General features: G+C 34.7%; 1 protein-coding gene across 1 annotated transcript; it reads right to left on the minus strand.

Annotated features, from left to right (window-relative positions):
• Positions 1-331: 331 nt before the first annotated feature.
• Positions 332-10,641, minus strand: LOC139844424 (disease resistance protein At4g27190-like). The gene is made up of 4 exons (XM_071834652.1): positions 10,511-10,641; positions 4,564-7,477; positions 528-1,195; positions 332-429 (listed from the first exon to the last, which is right to left on the minus strand). Exons 2-4 carry the CDS (start codon positions 7,435-7,437, stop codon positions 393-395), a joined length of 3,579 nt encoding a protein of 1,192 aa, XP_071690753.1. The 5' UTR covers positions 7,438-7,477; positions 10,511-10,641; the 3' UTR covers positions 332-392.
• Positions 10,642-14,245: the final 3,604 nt, after the last annotated feature.

Below are 14,245 nucleotides of genomic sequence, written 5' to 3' on the forward strand. Positions count from 1 at the left end.
TTGGGAGTACTATAGAGAATTGTAAGAGTTGGAATTATTCATCGTAAGGTAACTCGGTTTTATTATGTCATTTCCTTTCTTTTAACATTAACTCATATCATATTATAAATCATAAAGTATGTCTTTTATATAAACTTTCATTCATCAAGTTCTTTTGTGTTTTTCTTTAACAAACTCGTGATTTAACGGGTCCTAAAACTAAGTAAGATAAACAAAGCTGATCGAAGTTGGTAATTATTTTTATTATTTATTTTTTTTACGTAATGTTGACATGCATAAACATATATAAGTAATAAAAATGAAGTCTCACACACGATGTTATCAGTTATTTACAGACCATCAACTATCTTTGAAGCTTCAAGTGTTCCTTATCTGCTATTATGTGTTCAAATTTATCTTTTCATATAACCGAGTATCCACTCCAGATACCTGTCATCAAAAAATCGATTGTTGATGGTTTGTAACAAGAATATAATTACACGATGATTTGTAGGATTTGTGTATTAAAGAATTTGAGTAAAACATACCTAGTCTTCTTAATAGAAAACCTGTGTTGGATTGTACTATTGAGGTCACCCTTCCATGTTTCTTCACCATCAATCAATGCAAACTTGAGCCTCTGTGTGACAACTGAACCTTCAGAGAATGTACAGATATCTGGACAACTCTTGACAGTCACTTGATTTAGTTCTGGCAGTCCAATATAACATTTAGTATTGGAGAAATAGTTAAGATTTGGTAGATTTGCAAGCGTGAGTTGTTCCAGTTTGTTAACTGCAGAAACAACTGCATCTAAATTTTCATCTCTATCGTCATCGAAAACAACTCCTTCCATCATCTTGCAACTTGATAAATCCAAAATCTGGAGATTCAAAAGACCTTTGAATGTGTAGATATAGCACAAGTTTTTCAATTTCGGACACTCGTAAATATATACACTTTTCAAGTTTCTGATTTGTACCCTTTTAGATCCCCAAACTTGCTCCAATGAATCGCACTTCTCCACTTCCAACTTTTCCAATTTCGGAAAAAGTGTATCCAAATCCGACGGGAATATTTTCACTAGTTTGTGACATTTCTCGATTCTTAGAGACTTTAGCTTACCAAATTGGGTAGGTGCCAGTTGGTTGGGCCATAACTCCACAATGCTATCTAGTTCAGACACTACAAGTGTCTCCAAACTAGGAAATGAGACCTATAACATCACAGTAAAGAACACATATCTCACATGGTTATATATTTTAAGCGATATGGACACTGTACAAATTTTGGACATGATCGTTGATGGACCCTGACCTTATTTGGCCAACAGGTTGGTGGGTTCAATTCATGTTTATGGGTTGAAATATCAAACCTGAACTAATTCTATAAACGGGTTAGTGGGTCCAAAGTAATCAAATTAGACATTTCCAGTATTAGCCATTTAGGTAAACCAGTCAAACGTGCAGATGGGTGGGCAAGTTGGTTTCAGGTCAAATGAATCAATCTTTGCATGTCCATGGATTGTTTTTCAGGTTAGTGTTAGGAGTGTGAATCGAGTTAAATAAGGAATTAAAAAGTCGTAAATTGCTGCACAAGGTTCGAGATCGCGACTTCCAAATTCGCTACTGGAGCTTCTGCTCGACATGCATCTCGCGATCGCGAGATTGGTTATGCATGGAGACTCGTGATCGTGAGTTGTGGCTGGATGGGAGAATTTTCTAGAAAACGCGGTTTCTTGCTCTCAAAGCTATTTCATTGTATTGTTTTTCCAATTTAAGCATCATATTGTAACCCATACATGACAAACGAAAATTATCAATAAAAGAACTCTCTTTGGTGGCCGAGGATTAAAGTAATCATTCGTGATTACATATAACCTCATTAAATTCTCTTATCTTTATCATTTTTCCTATTTTCTTCGCATTCTTCACTTTAATCCGTTTATTATCAGTGAGTTTGATAACTTAGGGTTATCAAGTCTTGTTAGGGTTTACGTGTTTTATTCCTAATAGCGGTATCGGAGCCCAGGTTTGGTTTTACGGGAACAATGGCGAGAAAGAATGATGTGAAGATTGATAAGTTTGATGAGAATGTTTTTAGCTTTTGGAAGATGCAAATTGAAGATGTGCTCGATCAAAAGAAGCTTTACCAACCGTTAAAGGGTGTTAAACCGGAAGAGATGCCTCAAGGCGAGTGGGAGTTGTTGGATAGGAAAGCCCTAGGGGTTATTTGACTTTCTCAGGACAAGAACGTTGCTTACAACATTGTAGGTCAAACCACAATCGCATGATTGATTGGGCGTTATCCAACAAGTATGAAAAGTCATCCGCTTTGAACAAAGTTTTCTTGATTCGGCAATTGGTGAATGCTAGGATGATGGAGGGTTCCTCGGCGGCGGATCATATTAACGAATTTAATTCGATTTTAACTCGGTTGAAATCGGTATATTTTAAATTTGATGATGAGCTTAAGGCATTGTTTTTGCAATCTTCATTGCCCAATAGTTGGGCCAGTACAGTAACGACAGTTAGTGGTTCATCCGGAACTACTAAGTTAACTTTTGAAGGAATCCGGAATTTGATTCTCAACGAAGGTATTCGTAGGAAAGATTCGAATGGGAGTTTGAGTTCGGTTCTAAGTGTTATTCGGGGATGGGCTAGGTCAAGAAGTCCATCACGGAGCAAGAACGTAGTGTGTTGGAATTGTCAACAAGTTGGTCACTATAAGTCAAAGTGCCCGAGTCTTAAGTCGGGTGAGAGCATGGTGACTACAGTGATTGAAGATGCGGTGATGTGCCAAGAAGATCTTCTTAACGAATCTTGGGTTTTAGATTCAGGTGCCTCGTATCAAGTCACCTTATACATGAACGAGATGGTGAACTTCAAGGAATACTCCGGTAGGGTTTGAGTTGCGAATGTGAGTACACTTGGTTAGACACATGAATTATGCTTGGATCTTGAGGATGTGTGGTTCGTTCCAAAGCTCAAGAGTCGGTTGATTTCGGTTGGGAAATTGGATGACAATAATTGTCATGTCCTATTTGGAGATCAAAAGTGGGTAGTGTTTAAAGGAGATTATGTGGTTGCTCGTGGGTATATAAGGGGAACCATGTATATGGTTGAAGTTCCTAAGGAGGAATGGCTAGGTGATTTTATGGATGTTAAAAGTCCTAGCGTGATGATGCTTTCAAGTATTGTTGAGTGATCTTGTTTGAGTGGGAGCTCAAGTGGAGTTGAAACTAGTGGAGATTCGGATCGAATTGGGTACACTCTAGAGTCTTCGTTACTTCGGGTAGATCTTCTCCAACTTCAACTTTGTTGCGGTCGACCGAGGTTGATGAACAAGAAGTTTTCTTAAGAGTAATGGTTAATGATACATCCGTACAGTGGGAGTTGGCTCGGGATGGAAAATCGGGTTTGTCAAAAGACGTGCGCATGTATATGGTCGGTGCTCCAATGGTGAAAGCAAATGTGTTAATGTGGGCGATTAAGTGTGCGAAAGTGCTCTCGTGCAAGGTCTTAATCGGTAATGTCCATGTGTTCGTTCTACCGCAGGGTTTATTCTTTATTAGAAAGTTAAATCAGGTGGATGATATTGTGTATGGGTGGATTGCTTAGGCGATGGAGTTAATTAGGTCGGGTCGGACTCAAACGACCAGTTATCTCCAAACTTAAGGAGGTAGGTGCCATAGCCAAAGAGAAGTTCTTGTTTCCTAAGCTAGTAACAAAAGGGTCGAATTATAGCCCAGCGGTATTTTTTGGTGTCGAAAGACTTCACTTGCTCGAAGTTTATCGGGTGAAGTGCGGCGTGACTCAGATGCAAATCCGACTGTATCAAAAGGAGGTGTAATTAGCTGGTCGAGTTGTTTTTGTGGGATGAAGATGATGATTATGATTATGTTAGGTTAAGATGGGTGTTGTTTAATGTCTTTTCGAGTGGGAGATTGTTAGGAGTGCGAATCGAGTTAAACAAGGAATCAAAAAGTCAAAAATTGCCGCACAAGGTTCGAGATCGCGATTTCCAAATTCGCTACTGGAGTTTCTGCTCGACATGCATCTCGCGATCGCGAGATTGGTTATGCATGGTGACTCGCGATCAAGAGTCGGGGCTAGACGGGAGAATTTTCTAGAAAACGCGTTTCTTGCTCCCAAAGTTATTTCCTTGTATTTTTTTGCGTATTTAAGCATCCTATTGTAACTCATACATGTATCCACGAAAATTATCAATAAAAGAACTCTCTTTGGTGGCCGATGATTAAATTAATCATTCGTAATTACATATAACCTCGTTAAATTCTCTTGTCTTTATCGTTTTTTGCTAATTTCTTGGTGTTTTTCACTTTAATCCGTTTATTGTTAGTGGGTTTGATAACTTAGGGTTATCATGTCTTGTTAGGGCTCACGTGTTTTATTCCTAATAGTTGGCTGGTTGGTTTTGAGTCAAACATGTTTAGTTTGGAGGGTTGGTGTTTGGTTAGTAGGTTAGTCTTGGGTTGATTGGTTTTGGTGCCGCATTGGGGCTGCGTTTCGGGCCAGGTTTTAGGCCATGTCAACAAACTTACTTGTTCAAGAAAATTCATACCTTATCATCAAAGACGGGTCCTGGGCGACTGGCAGCCTCTTCGCAAGAGAAAGTTCTTAAATCTTTAAGCCGACGAAGTCGCAGAACTCTGAGTTGGGGAAACTCGACGTGATGAATCCCTCGACAGAAAAAAGTAAGCCGATTTAATTCGAAAAGGATTACTTCTTTTAGCTTAAGGAACGCAATCCTTTCTTTTTCGGTAGTAATAGAAGATCTTTGGATTGAAATAACTTGTTCCATCATATGACAAAATTGAATATTAATGCTTTCGAGTTGCACCAAATTCGTTGCTACCGACTGTGTAAACAGGTGGGTCATTTCAGGTATGACTGACAGACGAATCTTACGTAACCTTGAAAATGATGCGACCGGGAGCCCTTGGACTTCATCACGTAATATTCCTTTTAAATGCCGAATCTTTTCGATACGTAGTTTCTCCAAATTATTAAAGACGCCAGAACTATCCGACGAGTAATTGTAATCTGAAAGATATTCTGTTTCTTGACTGTTGCAGCATTCAACAGTTAAATTTCTCACTTGCTGAAAACCATTTGAAACTAGCTCCTTTAGCACAATTTTAATACCGTCACCTGTCAAGAATACTTTTTGATCAGCGTTTTTTCTTAATAACTTTTCGATCCCACCTCCTAAATGCGTATCAGTACTCTCGAGCCGTAGCAAAAGCATTCTGTTGTTGAAAGACGGAATCTTTTCGAGATGAACTCCTACAGAAATTACGTAACGTTGTAGTTTTTGAAAAATTGAGCGTTTAGGAAGGAAACTCGAAGATTTGATTCGTATCCCTAAATATATCAAATAAGTTAAAGATTCTAGTTCGGTGATGCTTGCATCATTTTCCTCGTCTCCCCACCACTTTGGTCCCGTGTCTAATTCTTCCAACTGCGACAAACTTGAAATGACACCTGGCGCGATCCTTTGAAGTGAATGACAACGACTTAAATCTAGCAACCTCAAATTAACAAATTTTCCAACTTGCAGAGGCAACTCTTGAATATCACAATTGCCCAAGCTCAATATCTCAAGATCAACAAACTCTTCACTTTTAATATCTCCAATAGTTTCCATTTTGCAGTCCATACACAAAGCATAAATGTGTCGAGGCAAAGAAACTATTAACGATGATAGTGACGATACCGACATGTTCCACATTTCAACGACTCGTAGTTTCTTCATTTCCTCAAAAACCGGGTCCAACTTCATTAATGGTACTAACTTTGGACATGACAGTTGAAAAAGTTCAACTTTGTCGAAATTTAACCATCTCGAAGGAATCTCAGATATCTCATTTGATACTAACGAGATGGCATTGAAATCAACACTGGTCCTAATTAGTCTAGGCCATTTATCCTCGTGTATGACTACTGCACTGAATTGTTGTTTCATGTTTAATTTCGACGACGACGTAGTTGCAATTGATATTCCAACCGCACGTACAACATTGTGTACTTTGACCGTTGACTTTCTATCACCACTTAATAACAGAAAACGACTTTTAAGTTGATCGGTAATTGCGTGTACTCTATCTCTTGCTTGCATCAATAAGTCCACACCCCTGAAAAGATCCAACCCAAACCCATTTCGCGCCAACGCTTCTAGCGACACATTTGCATATTCCGGATACAAACAACACAAAATAAAGATTTTTTTCGCTTCTTCATCTTCTAAAAGATCATAACTTACTTGAATAGACTTATAAATTTCTTCCTTCATGCCTTCAGTGTTTTCCGGTACAATAGCCTGTTGCAGCTTTTGCAGCATATAGTTCCAAGCTTCTTTTCTTTTGTCTTTTAGTGCCCTACCAACACCTACTATTGCAATAGGTAAACCACCACACTTTTTCGTAATTTCAGATGCAATTTCACACCGTTCTGGATAGTTTTGTAGCGAATCGCCAACCATTTCTTCAAAAAGAGTCAAAGCTTCCGATTGTGTTAGTACATCAAGGTGTATAATTTCATTACATCCCGTTGCTTTGCACACCTCAACGCTTCTTGAAGTCAAAATCACTTTGCAGTTATTGTATTCTTTTCCCAACGGAATCCCGATACTCTTCAAATCGACATGTGTCCACACGTCGTCAAGTATCACTAGATTCCCCTTTTTGCTTTTAAGTAACCGTTTCCATAATTCATTCGCTCGTCCTTCTAACGTTGTAGATTTGAATCTTAACCCTAACCATTTTGCCAAATCTTCTTGAACATTTTTCAAATCATGTTCTTTCGACACAACCGCCATCACAATATCATCAAACAATTTCTCGCCTTTTACACGCCTCGCAACTTCTTTCACCAACGTAGTCTTACCTGATCCGCCCATACCACATATACTAATAATACGTTTCGTGTCATCCTTTAACCACTCCATCAACTGATTTGCAGTTGGTATTCTCGATTCAAAGTTTCTAAAATTCTTATTCGATATCTCTCCTACTTCTAATGGAGGTGCAGGGTATGATATTTTATGAAACGTTTCGACTTTTAACCAAGCAGCCTTCTCTATTTTTTTCTTTGCCGTTTTGCCTAAAATGTACCGTCGTTTTAAATTTGGAAACCAACTAGTTTTTTTTTCTTGAACTTCGATTTCAAGAAATTTCATAGATTCTTCACAAACTATATCTACATATGCAAACCATTGGTCAACTTCAGGTGCAACAATTTCTCCATTTCTTCTTGCATCCTCAACTTCTATCATGATTCCATCTGATTTGGCCTTTAGTTTCTCTACTTGTTCTTTGAGACTTTTAAGGTAGTTTTTACAGTATAACACGTATCCCAGGTGACGGCTAGTTTCGACAAAAAGTGTTTCTCCAATTTTAGCTATAAGATTGCCAGCACAACCTATCACCACATCCATTTCTTCCGAAGCGAAATTGTGTTATTGTCGAAAGATCCTCCTGGTGGGGAAATAACAAGAGCAGATAAGATAATGAAACCACAGTGATGACATTATTATAAGTTAATCGTTTAGCTTCCGGTCATAAGGATCATGGTTTTAAATCAAATTGTCTATTCTTTATTTGAATTGAAGATCAAAGATTACACATGTTCGTTGTGGGGATTTAAATCCACAACCAATGGCGAAGCTAGAATTTTGTAATCTTGATTTTGGTAAGTGTTTGCTTAAAATTGGAATTGAGATAAAGACGAAAAGAGTTATCAATCTCTTCTCGTCCCATGCATCTGTTATTATTGCTACTCAGGTATTTGATCTTTCCGGTCTGCACGTTTTTATTTTATTTATTTTTTCTTTTTTCTCAACTACATTCACAGTGAATATTAACTCAGACATAATGAATCTCAACTTTATGTGATTTTTCAAACATTCATCGTGATGAGCAGGGGCGAACCTATATGTTAAAGTTTCATCATCTTAGTTTAATATGTTATTTATTACAATTTTTGAATGTTTTGCCTCCGTCGAATTACTAAATGTACCACTAATGGTGTGGTTAGTTAATATTTTCACGTATTTTGGGTGCTATAAAGTACTCTCTCATTCTCAATTTAATAGTCCAGAGACAAAATATTTAAGAAATCCCAATAACTCTATTCTTTACCAATAAAATATCTTCTTTTTTTTTCAGAATAAATTCTTCTCATTAGTTGAAATACAAAGTGTATTATTATTAATTTAGAACATTTCAAAATAAAAATTTGACCTAATAAATTGAGACAAAAGGAGTAGTAAATTATAACATTTATCAAGATGATTGTTAATATGTATGTCATGAATTTAATTAACATTAATAACCATCTGAACTAGAAAAAAGAAAGTCAAAATGACGAAAATACTCTCTTGTCGCGCATGCAATGTGAGATGAACTATATAGCCGCCTTTGGGATCCACTCGCATTAATTTTGTGGTTCATTGGGTGTTGCTCCGTCCTACGGGTACAGAACTTTGTGTGGGCATTTGATCTTTTACTAGATAACTGTTTGCCAAGCTAAACTTTTTCAAATATGGCCCTATTATTTGAGTCATCAGCAAGCGTTGATTTATTAGGGGCTTGACTGGCGCTTAGAGCATAAATTAATCGTTCAGGCAGAATTTAAAAATTGATTTTGATTCTACATGGCGCTATCTTTTTATTTTTTTCTTATTTTCCTATTTTTTACAAAAAAAATCTACTTTTTGGCCAGAGGTCTCCTTGAAAGCAATCTCTTCATCCGTCGAACGGAGATAGGGGAACTTTCTATACTATCAGAGTGTTTCATTCTGAGTGGAGAAATGACTTCTCTTTATTATGAGATAGAGGAATGATTGTCTACATTTCATCTCCTCCCTAAACATGTGGGATTGAGTATTGTTGTTTAATAAATGACTTATTTTTCTATGAACGATCTTGTTTATGAATATCGTTGTTATTTATTAATATTTGATGGTTATTACTTTCATATTGATTTGATTTTAGTTATGATAATTAGTTTTATTTAAGTTAAAGTATTACTTAAAAATATAATTTTCTTTGATGATCTTAAGTTAAACATGATTTTAAAAAGAATAATATTTGATATATTCGAGTTAATGAATGTTGATTATCAACAATCACAACAGTAAGTAATTAATGTTATATAAAATTGTTAGTAATAACACTATCACATGTTGATGATGATAATATTTATGAAAAATCTTCAGTAGTTAAAACTACAAAAAAATTGATGCATCAAATTTAAAGGAGTTAAAATTGGATTCATCAAATCGAGATTCTAGCTTACGACCTTCATTCATAGATTATTCACTTAGCTAACGTGACGAGATCAGAAAAGAATATATTAAACATGAACCTTATCAAATATGTAAGTCAAAGTATGCTCTAAGTGCGAGTGGTTCAAATAATGGTGAACGCAGCTTTCAAGGAACATGGTTAGGTAGATTTAAATAATTGATATTTAGTTATCGTATAAGATGTCACCTCTATCGTTCGATAGAAATCCTATATATATATATATATATATATATATATATATATATATATATATATATGGCAGGATCAATGGGGAAGTAACCAATCGGGGGAAGCAAATTTTTTTTTTCGTTTTTTGAAAAAACTTTGTTCACGAACATTATAGATTGGATGAAAATATGAACATTTAGAAAAGACACTTCGTTATGAATGTTATTAGTTTGGCTGGAAAACGATCGACAAAAATAACATTAGAGATAATATTGTTCGTGAAGAATGTTAATGTTTTTTTTTTTTTTTTTTTTTTCATGTTTTGTGAAGTAAAATTTAGCCCGATTTAGAGTTTATGGTTTAGGGTTTAGGGTTTAGGGTTTGGTGTTTTGGGTTTAATCCATAAAGCCAAAACACCAAATCCTAAACCCCAAACCCTAAACTCTAAACCATTCGTGTTAAAAACTCAATCTAAATCCTAAATTTAAACCCTAAATCTAAACCCTAAACCCTAAATTTCTAAACCCTAATATCTAAACCCTATAAACCCTAATATCTAAACCCTAATATATAAACCCTAATATCTAAAACCTCAACATATGCTTGAAAAACACGATAATTGTTATATATTACTTCTTCGAGCGTTTTCCCGCCAAAATAAAAACATTTATCACAAAATGTCTTTATTAAATGTTCATATTTTCATCCAATCTATAATGTTCGTGAACAAAGTTTTTTCAAAAAACGGAAAAAAAAATTTGCTTCCCCCCGCTTTCCCCCGATTGGTTACTTCCCTCTCGATCCTACCACATATATATATATATATATATATATATATATATATATATATATATATATATATATATATATATATATATATATATATATATATATATATATATATATATATTCATGATTATGTGTGTGGTAATTTTAAAGAAAAACACATTGTTTGGATTTATATTCATGGTTGATATGCAAACGAAAATAATTAACAAGAAAGCTTAGAAGGTGATAAGCAGTTTATCTTACCCGTGTAGACTGCACTGCTCTGCTCCTTTTGTTGGCAATAACCATATGAAAGTGGTTAGATATGTGACATTTTCAGCTCCTCTCAAAAAGTTTAGACAACTTCTAAATCGTGTTTAAATAATTCAAAAATTATACAGTGCGGTCGGTATGCAAGATGTTTGGAAGCATGTACAAAAAATGATATTTTCGTATGATTATTACTGGAATTGCATCAAAGGAATGTACATATAGAAGCAAGTCACTTCTGTTACACAAGTTACAAAAGGTTGCAATTACTTTTCTTCTTTAATATATATTCATATTCATATTCATATTCCTATAGGTGAAGAACCTTAGTATAATGCTATTATAGGACATTCTAATGATCTGGATGAGAAACTTTGTTCTTTATTTGCCTTTAATCCTTGATATTCTTGACTTGTTCTATGAAAGGATGGATATTCTTTTCTTTACTACTGTTTTATTAATTTATCAGCTTCCTTGATCTAACAGGGTCGTCTCAATAATTTAAAGGCTCTAAACGAAAATAAAAATGAGCTCACATATACGTTAAAATTTTTTACCACACATAAAAAGTAATACTCCAATATATCTATTTATTTACTTAAATTGTATTTAACTATTAAAAACAGGATATTTTAACTTTAATTGATAATTTTTTATTTGATTTAATTAAATATATTGAAAAAAAGATTTAAATATTCAAAATTTTGGGTCCTTCTAAATTTTTTAGCCCTAGGCGGTTGTCTATCTTGCCTATGATCGAAGACACATCAATGATCTTTTAGAATCATCACAAAATAGCTTAGTAGTTATGTGCTGATATCGTAGTGGGTTTGAAACGGTTACGGAATAACATAGTTAAGTCGCTTGCACGTGATAGAAATATTATATTTTCCCCTAGTAATATGAAGAGAGAAGACCTTTTCCTTTTACCCATTTATTGATCTTTTAGGCAAATGTTTCCATTCAAAAGTTACTCATCTTTGTATTCACAAATGAGGTTGTCGATCTTGAAGAAAACAGTTGTCGAACTTGAAGAAAATAGTGAAAAATTCGTTTGGGAGAAAGGGGATGAAACTCACGACCTAAACCTAATTTTAGGATTCAACATTTATAAAAATGTGCATATAACTTAGATGCACATGTGGATTGCATGTGTTAAATTGTATATACACAAGGATTAAACACATCATCATCATTTTAGATTAAAAAAAAATAATGTCACGTGTGCACAAGTTGCCCCAATTTCACGTATTAATAAATCATAATCTTTTTTGGGTTCGAAATTGAAATATATAATCCTTTTAAGCAATCATAGAAAGTCATATTAGTTTTATTTATGTTATTTTTCAAGACTATTTGCCCTTCATTTTGTTGGCTTTTGCAATAGCTACTGTTGAAAATTTAGGGAGGGTTGATTCTTTATTATGTATTACATGTTCTAATATATTTATGTTGTCCAATCACGGGCGAACTTATGAAGGGGTAAGGTGAGCGCCCGCTTCTAGTGGATTTGTAATTTTTAGTGCAAATTTTTTCGATTTTTCTCCCGGTGAATTTTTATTCCCCAAACCTTCATATTTTGCCCCAAAACCTTCGTATTTTCCCCAAAAACATTCAAAATTTGTCCAAAAACCTCAATATTTTGTCCAAAAACCTCCATATTTTGTCAAAAAAACCTTCATATTTTAACAAAAAAGGTACCTAAGTTTAAAAAAAAAAAAAAATAATTCCCCAGTAAAAAATTTCCTAGACTTCATCACTGTGTCCAATGTTAATGGTTTCTTAGAGCTTGAACCTTCTTCTACTTCCAACTGTATTTTTTTTGGTGTTTATGTTGTTAAATAGATGAAAACATTTACCTAGAAGGTTAATAAACGAGAAAATGGATATGATTTTTTTGTTCATAATAGTCGGGGAAGGAGAATATTTTTATAAGATGCACACGAACTAATTGGGGTATCTCGTAACCGTTTCTAACTATTTTCTCTTATCGCCACAAAATATGTTGCTATTGAGGTTTGAACACGTCTTTGAGAATATCAAGACCCTAACTAGTAGACTATTTTGTGATGATTATTAACTAAAGGTCAATAAAGTTGATAAATTATTATTACCATAACAATATAGTACGAAAACAATGTCTATCTTTTTATAGAACAAGTAAAGAATATCAAGTATTCAAGTATTCAAGGCAAATAAAGAATAAAGTTTCTCATCCTTCTGATCATTACAATGTCCTATATCCTATAATAGCATTATACTAGATTCTTCACCTAAACAAAAAAATCATATCATATAATTATAATTATAATTATATTATAATCTATAGTTTCTTTTAATTTTTTAAAATGATGACATCATAAATATGTTTTTTCCTCCATTGAAAAAAATAAAAAATAAAAAAATAAAAATTTAGAGACCATGTATATGATGTTATAATTCTTAATTAATTTAAAATTAAATAATTAATGGAATAAAATAGATATGGAGTGATCACTACATCTTAAAAACAAATCGTCTTCTTCTAAACCCTAAAAAACCCCCACACCTCGCGTTTTCTTCTTTTTCGAATAACCTCGAGCCTTCAACTCTTCACGCCGCCTGCTACTTTTCTTTCTACTTGTGTCTCTTTTATCATGAATTCAAAGTTCAGTTGCAAGCTTCTGCTAAATAAATTGCATATCACATCTCAAAAACCTTTGCAATTGTAAAAAAAATCTCTTCGATCATATTTGAACCGAAGTTACTGCCCATTGCAAACGGTTGTTCATGAAGCATCTGAAGCTATTCAAACTTCAAAAATATATGATATAAGCTGCACGTTAGATGTTTAAGCTTGTGAAGATGAGGTGAGCTTTTCTAATTACTTTTCCAGCATATTCAATCAAGTAGTATTTTTTTTGTTTACTTTATTTCTTGTTTATTGATTACAATTTGAAATCAACATCAATAATGAAGAACCTGGCAAAATTTTTGTAGAGATGATTAGATGAATGATTGGTCATTTGATTGATCCACACCTACTGTTTGATTAAATGCCTCAAAGAAGTGCAGATGGTGGCGGGTGGTGGCTGTTGGTGGTGGGTGGTGGTGGTACGTGGTGGTGGTGGTTGGCGGTGGTGGTGGGTGGTAGTTTGTGGTTGGTGGTGGTTGGTGGTGATGGTGGTGGTTGGGGGTGGTGGAGGTTGGTGGTGGTGGTGGTGATGGGTGGTGGTGGGTGGTGGTAGTGGTAGTGGCGGTGGGTGGTTATGGTGGGTAGTGGATGTAGTGGGTGGTGGTGGTGGCGTGTAGTAGTTGGTGGTGGAGGTTGGTGGTAGTGGTTGGTGGTGGTTGGTGGTGGTGTTTGATAGGTGGTTGGTCGTGGTGGTTAGTGGTGGTGGAGGTTGGTGGTTGTAACGACCCTGGATTTTTCAACTTTTATTATTAATAATTTATTATTAATGCTTGTGTTTTAATAAATGTATTTTTATACATTTACTTGTTGCCGTATTTGACTTTACATGGCCCGACTTGTCTTTGTGACACACGTACTTTTCACGAATAATATTTCCAATATTATTTACATTCATAATTAATTATTAATAATTATTTTTAATTAACTAATGCAAATAGTTAATTACTTGGGCTTTGTTTATTTAATTGCTACATACTTGGACTTGAGCTTGTATTAATGGACTTGGAAGCCCACCCTACTTTACTTGATGGATTAATTAGGAGCCCACTTTTGTG

This window comes from Rutidosis leptorrhynchoides, chromosome 4 (assembly GCF_046630445.1).
Source record: "Rutidosis leptorrhynchoides isolate AG116_Rl617_1_P2 chromosome 4, CSIRO_AGI_Rlap_v1, whole genome shotgun sequence".
Lineage (NCBI taxonomy): Eukaryota > Viridiplantae > Streptophyta > Magnoliopsida > Asterales > Asteraceae > Rutidosis > Rutidosis leptorrhynchoides.